The sequence below is a fragment of the Carlito syrichta genome, unplaced genomic scaffold (genome assembly GCF_000164805.1).
Source record: "Carlito syrichta isolate Samal-C Ts95f unplaced genomic scaffold, Tarsius_syrichta-2.0.1 Scaffold312159, whole genome shotgun sequence".
NCBI classification, from domain to species: domain Eukaryota; kingdom Metazoa; phylum Chordata; class Mammalia; order Primates; family Tarsiidae; genus Carlito; species Carlito syrichta.
Genome location: NW_007256255.1, coordinates 144,766 through 151,856, shown reverse-complemented (window position 1 = coordinate 151,856; position 7,091 = coordinate 144,766). Strand labels below are relative to the sequence as shown.

Genomic DNA, 7,091 nt, shown 5'->3' with positions numbered 1-7,091 from the left:
TTTTATCATAGTGCTTACGTTGAATTTTGTTTACAAACCTAGAGCACACTAGATAGTGAGCTTCCAGGGGAGTGATCCAATGTTATTTATTTTTATATTTCTAGTATTTAGCAACATGTCTGGTTTAAAAAAGATATATATGAAATAGGAAACATCATAAAATATATTTAGCTACTATTTTAAGAAACAAGTGAACTATACTCTGTGGTTTAAGATTTGGGATTTTACAAGAAAAAAAATTCATAATTCATTTTAAAACACTTGTCTGGGCCGGCCATTGTACCGTGCTCCTGGTTTTCAAAGGCTGTGACCAGAGATTGAGAACACAAAAGCTTCAGTGTGTCTACTGAAAAGTGAAACAGGCACTAGAACTTACAGAAATCCTGGTTAGATTTATTCTGAGCCAAGTTTGAGGACTTATGCCCAGAAACACAAACTTAGTACAGACTGAGAATGTGTCCTGTGACACAGTATATATGCAAGGGGGGAACCCCAAAAAACCTGGAATTCTTTTTTAATTTTTTATTTGTTTAGGATGGGCCCCATGTAGTACACTCAGAATTTGTTTCTCCGGGTCAATGATCAATCAAAGTTTTTATCTGGAAGTTCTGAAAAGGTTGCATCACGATTTGTGGAAGAAATGTCTCAGGTTGTGGCAAACAGGCGACTGGTTCTTCCTCCGTGACAATGCACCTGCCTACACCACACTGAGTGTTCAGCAGTTTTTGACCAAAATTGGCATGACCCTGGGCCTCACCCTCCCTATTCACCTAAACTCACCCTGACTTTTTTTTCTTTCCCCGGATGAAAAAAGTCCTCAAAGGGAAGCATTTTGCTGATGTGGAAGTGCTGAAACAAAAAACAGAAGCACTAAAAGGCATCAAAATGGAACACGTTCCAAAACTGTTTTGAGCAGCGGGAAAAGTATCTCAACGGGTGTATTGCATCAAATGGAGAGTACTTGGAAGGTGACTGAAGTTTAACATGCAAGAATAAATACTCAAATTTTTTATAAATAAGTTATTTTTTGGGGGGGGTCCCCTGTACACTTTCTAACAGGGTATATGTGTGGCACAGATACTGGGAGAAGTAGTGAGTAAAGAAAGTTACATTCTTGTGACTGATGGCTGCTTGGTGATGCTATTCATAAGGTAAATATGCAGTTGGGTTGGTAGGAAGAAAGGTTAGGCTTCTTAGGGTCTGGTGGAGGGTGACTGATTCCATCTTGTCTACATCTGATAAACAGGTTTATAACTAGTATCTGTCAGTGAAATATTTAACAAATTTCCATTACACAGGCAAGAAATTACCTTTAGTTTATAGGCTTAGGTTTTATTATCCATGTGCTTGACTGCAGTTATCATGGGCCACTGTTAAAATTTTCACAAATTTTGAATTTTCCATGATCTGACATGTGCAATACATAACACAACTAGTTTTCTACATAATCACTCAAGCCCCAGCTAGCTCAATTCTCCAGGGTCTCAGCTTTAGAAGATCTCAGTCCACAAAGGAGCCTGGGAAGGAGCTGCCAAAAGTCAGGAGATGACAGAAATGTGTGGTGTTACAGAACACAAAAGAAAAGGTGTCTCAGGATGGCGGGCAGAGTCAGCTGTGTCTAAACAGGATCTGGATTAAATAAATCAAAACTTTAAAAGTGTCCTTTGGATTTTGTGACAAGTGCAGGAATGCAGGTGCTAGTGGCTGAAATGAGGCTGCAGTGGCTTTGGGGGAAGAGGAAGGTGAGAAAGAGAGGAGGGTTTTGGGAAACATCATGGGCTTGGTGGGAGAGGAAGGGAAGAGAGAGACAGGGAAGAGAGCAGAGGCTTCTTGGGGAGGACTCCCCACTTCATACCTCTTTTGCAGGGTCAGTGGGGTCCTGACCTCCAGGTGCTGGCCTTCCTTGGGAGGAGGGGTGGCCCCAGGGTCCCGGATGCTGATGTCAGGGGAGCAACTCCCTCAAGTCTCCTTGTACGCGCGGACGTCGCGCAGGCTCTGAGTTTGTGCCACGCCGAGTGCTCTTTCGACGCCACCTGGGAAACGCACGCCCTTTCCCCAACTGCCGAGGCTCCCACGTGGACCTCCCGGCCATCTGACAGCACCGGAAGGGAACGCCACCGCGTCCGGCGCCTCCATTTCCAACTTCGGCAGGACGAGTCTCGCGTGGCACCGAGGCCCGGGTCCCCGAGGCAGCGCCCCCCGCGGTTCCGCCCGGGGTCCCCTCGGCGGCGCCCGAGAGCCCACAGGCGCAGGTGCTCTCGGTCACGTGGGCTGCAAACCGCGGTGGCTCCGCGAGGCTGTGGCCGAAGCCACAGCGCGGCCAGGGCATCGAGGAGGCCGCGGCGGTGGCGAGAGGCAGGTGACGGCGGAGAGAGGGGGTGGACCGGAAGCGGGCGGCCATGCTGCGCTGGCTGCGGGGCTTCGTGCCGCCCGCCGCGGTCTGCCAGGACTACGAGGACTGCTTCAGCTACAGGATCCTCTTCGAAGACCTGGACCACAACGGGGATGGCGTGGTGGACATCAAGGAGCTCCAGGAGGGGCTGAGGAACTGGGGCTCCATGTTTGGCCCGAACTCGGAGAAGGTGAGCGACCAGAATGTGGCCCCTGCAGCCCGGAGGGAGGCCGGGCGGAGAGGAAGCCCAGCCTGCCCTTCCGGAGCATCCTTTAAAGGCCCCTAGAGTAAGGGCGGGTTCGCCTCTGAGAGCCTGGTCACGCAGCGTCACGTGGGTAATGGGGTTTGGGTACCGACACAATTCACGGCCTCTACGGTTCCAGGATCTCACGCCAGAGCACGCGTGACCTCCCGGAGGCCACGCTGGGTGCTGAGTCTGGGTCCTGCACCTAGCCCCAGCAGCAGTATGATTCGCGAGCCTGGAGGTATCGGACCCATCAGATGGTGGCAAGTGTTGTCTGGATGTTTATATGATTTAAAAATTGTGTGTGTGTGTGTGTGTGTGTGTGTATTTAGACACACACACACACACACACACACACAAACACACAGAGAGAGACACAGGCTGGTCTCGAACTAATGGGCCTCCCAAAGTCCTGGGATTGCAGGTATGAGCCACCGCACCCAGCCAGAAATGTCTGTATGTGTTATGCATATGATATTTTTCCACCAAAATAAATGAAAGAGTTCCGTTGGCTTAAAGGGGAAAAAACAGCCGGGCTCGGTGGCTCAGCCTGTCATCCCGCGCCTTTGGGAGGCTGAGGTGAGTGGATTGCCTGAGCCCGCGGGTTCGCGACCCGCCGGGGCAGGCGAGACCTCACCTCTACAATATATCAAAAAATTAGCCGGACGTGGTAGCGCATGCCTGTAGTTCCAGCTACTTGGAAGGCTGAGGTGGAAGGATCACCGGAGCCCAGCGGGTCGAGGCTGCGGTGGCCGGGAGCGGCCACTGTACTCCAGTCTGGGCGACAGAGTGAGACAACAACTCAAAAAAAAAATCAAATATGCAAATTGGAATGCAGTACAGTGTGTATTGCTGTCTGTATATCATATACAGCAATGCAACAAAAGCACATGCGTTTCACTTTTAGATTTTCTTTCATGGGGAAATAATATGATGACTAGCTTTGTTTAATATGTTTCATTAGTAATCTAGATATAATTGTTAAAATAAATAAAGTGAATATAAATGGAATTTTTTTTTTTTGAGTCAAGGTCTCACTCTGTTGATAGACTGGAGTGTAGTGGCACTATCACAGCTCCTGGCAGACTCCACCTCCTGGGCTCAGGTAGTCATTCCACCTCTGCCTCCTGAGTAGCTGGGACTATAGGCAGGTGGTACCATGTCTGGTTAATTTTTTGATTTTTTTTTTGTGTGTGTGTGTGGAAATGAGGCCTATGTTGCCCAGGCTGGTATCAGATTCCTGGCTCAAGCAATTCTCCAGCCTCAGCCTCCCAAAGTGTTTGGATTACAGGTGTGAGGCATTATGCTCAGCCTGGGATAAACATTTGTAAATAAACTTTTCATGTAATCTGCAATCTTAAAGTTATGTTGAATGAGATGCTCATAAAATATCTGAGTCATACCTAAAATTAAATACTAAAACATTAATTGCTAAACATGGATTCAAGTTTATTTACTTAAATTTTATAGACAAAAGATATTTGGGTCTATTAATAAAAATGTTCTGTTCTACATTAAAAATTGTTCTGTATTGATACCAGAGGTTGGGAAGGGTGGCATCGGTGATGAAGGTAGGATGGTTAATGGGCACAAACATGCAGTTGGATGGAAGTATTAAGTTCTAGTGTTTGTAGTATAGTAGAGTTAACAACAGTTTGTTGTATATTGCAAAATAACTGGAAGAGAAGATTTGAAGTGTTTTCAACAGAAAGAAATGATAAATGTTTGATGTGATACATATCTTAAACACCCTCATCTGATTTAATCATTATATATTGTATCATGTATCAGAATATCATACCTCATAACTATGTACAGTCATGCATCAATAAAAATTCTGAAAAAAAAAAAAAAATTCTGAACATTGTTCTATAAAATATGTTTCTAAGGATTATGAAATATATTTATTTACTCATTTATTTTTAGCTATTTTCTCTGATAAATATTTTCACATGCTATATATTTAATGGCAAACAAAATATATGTAAATAACCCACTAATAGAATTTTATTCATTTCATATCATTTTTCTTTAAAATTAGTACTCATCCTTGTTAGATGTGACACATTTGGTCTTCCTAGGGAAGAAACTATGTAAGATTCCATTTCAGTCACAGCTTTGTTTACTTCGCTATGTCTTCCGAGAACTCCTGCTGAATCTTCTACTTGTCTCTTTACTATAGTTTTACTTTTTACATATTCAGCACCAGGTAAACAAACATAATTCTCTGGAACACTCTCAGATAGACTCTCAGAATTCCAACTTGAGTCTGTATTTTCTTCTTGTCCTGATTCTAATGTGGACATCTCATCATCTATATGACTTCTGTGCACAAGAATAAAATTGTTATTATTTGTTTGTGTTCCTGGAGCACTTCAATAATACCAATACCATACTCTCTTGTTCCAGTTTCTGGCTTCACTGATCCTTCCTTGGTATCTAAACTGAAGATGCCATCATCTGATTTACAGCGCAAATCAATATCTAGTTTTACGGGAAGCTTGGTTGCATGGTCCCCAGAACTCCTATCTGCTGGACTGTTATCTCAAGAATGTTTAGACATTTTTTCATCTATACAGTTTGAAATCTTTTGGCAACTGCTATCCACACAAGAAGAAAGAGCATATCTTCTTGAAGACAGACACCACTGCCTTGCTGAAAAAAGACTCACCACACTGAATGGTCTAGGCTTGGCAGCAAGCATGAAAGGTGTTCCTTTGTCATTATCAACTGCATTCAAATTTGCTCCTTTCTTTAATAAAACTTGCACCAATTTCTATTTTTATTTTATCCACACAGCAAATAAAAGTAGTGTGATACTACTCTTGTTTTTTGCTTCAATATGTGCATCATGTAAAAGCAGGTTTTCTGCCACTGATCTATTCTGATTATACACAGCATTGTGGAGAGCAGTGAAGCCAACATACCCGAAATATTTCGATTGGTACCTTGTTCTAACAGAAGGGTTGTACATTCCTCTTTTTGGCATTGTCCGGCCACAGACACAGAAGTGTCTTGTGTTTGCTGTCATGGACATTCAGCTGGCATCTTCTTTAGTAAAAATTAAGGTGACTAAGAATTAGTTGTTCTAATTAATTTATGTAATTCTGTGTACAAAATGTACAAAAAATAATTTTTGTATAAAAAAGCATTTTATGTGGTCTTAATGATAAGGAAAAATGGAAAGTAAACTTCTGTCCTAAGGTAGAGTGATTGCTTGTTCCAGTATGAACACAGACTTGGAATCTTAGAAAATAATGGAAGATGTGAACAGGTTGTGGAGAGATTATGAAGGGTGGCTCTTGTGAAAGGAATTTTGTGTGTGATTGGTTTGACTGGGATTAGAAGGGACTTGCCCATAATTTTTTCTAAGAATTGAGCATTTGTGTTGGGGTGCACTGATATAGGACTGGACTTTAGTCCTCTATGTTGGGAGCAACACTATTTTCTTGGAATATTGATCTGCACTTGGAATATTGATTGCAAGAAGTTTTTAAAATTTTTAAATTCTGAAATCTGTTTATTTAAATTTGTAACCATTTTCCAAACTGCAGCTTTTTCCTGTTTTACAGTTGCTACCTAATTTTAAGTTGAAAATATTATATTCTTCACTTAGAATGGTAATTTCAGTTCTCAAAGTAGAGTTTCCTCTTGAAGCTTTTCAGATTCCTCTCTTAAGGGTTTGGCCTTTTGCTCATCTCATCACACGTGAGGTGCAGGTCTGCATCATTGTTTGCTGCTCTTCCTCCTCCTCTCCTTGTAAATGCCCATCTTTTTGCTTGGCTGGCTTGATGACTCTCTCCCTCAACTTTTTACTAGGCTCCTGTCACTTTTCTTCCCTTGGACTCTGCCATTGCAGCCTGACACTAAAAATATTTGTCTTCAGGGCCTAGGAGAGCAAAGTTTCCTCTCCTAGGAATTATAACTTGATTCTTTACCCTTTGCTTTTCTTGATGTGTTAAAGTGTTGTGTGAAGCCAGGAAATGGTTTTTTTAAAAGCCATGCATTCCTCTGCTCAAGATACTGGTTTTCTTGTTGACATTATTTTTCTGTAATGTGATATACACTCATAACCTTTGGATGTGCTCTTTGAGTGATTAAACCCAGATTTCTTTTCAACAGTTTCAACTTCCAGGTTATCTAAACAGGCATCCCATAAAGAGAAGCAATCACAATGCAGGCGTTTTTTTTCTTTACCCTTTTTGTTAACTGGCCTAGGAGACAAGTATTTTGTGTTTTTTCAGGGTAGTTTTCTGTGCTTCATGTTGTCTTTATTAGGTTTTTTTATTACTTTGGGAAACTGAGTTAATATGTTTTCTGTTTTATTTTTACATCTATGTAACTTTCTGCATTTGCTTTTAAGATCTTTTGTCACTCTGCTTAGTGAATGATTACTATTTCACAATGACCTATGGTCTTGTTTTGATTGAGTGTTTTGAGCCTTTTGGAAAATTG

General features: G+C 42.3%; 1 protein-coding gene across 1 annotated transcript in view; it reads left to right on the top strand.

The window, feature by feature from the left end:
- Positions 1-2,399: 2,399 nt before the first annotated feature.
- Positions 2,400-7,091, top strand: part of LOC103272182 (calcium-binding mitochondrial carrier protein SCaMC-1-like) — a 48,048-nt gene continuing 43,356 nt past the window's right edge. Inside the window, exon 1 of the mRNA XM_008069665.2 lies at positions 2,400-2,582. Within this exon, the coding sequence (XP_008067856.1) occupies positions 2,400-2,582 (183 nt within the window). The remainder of the gene's footprint in view (positions 2,583-7,091) is intronic.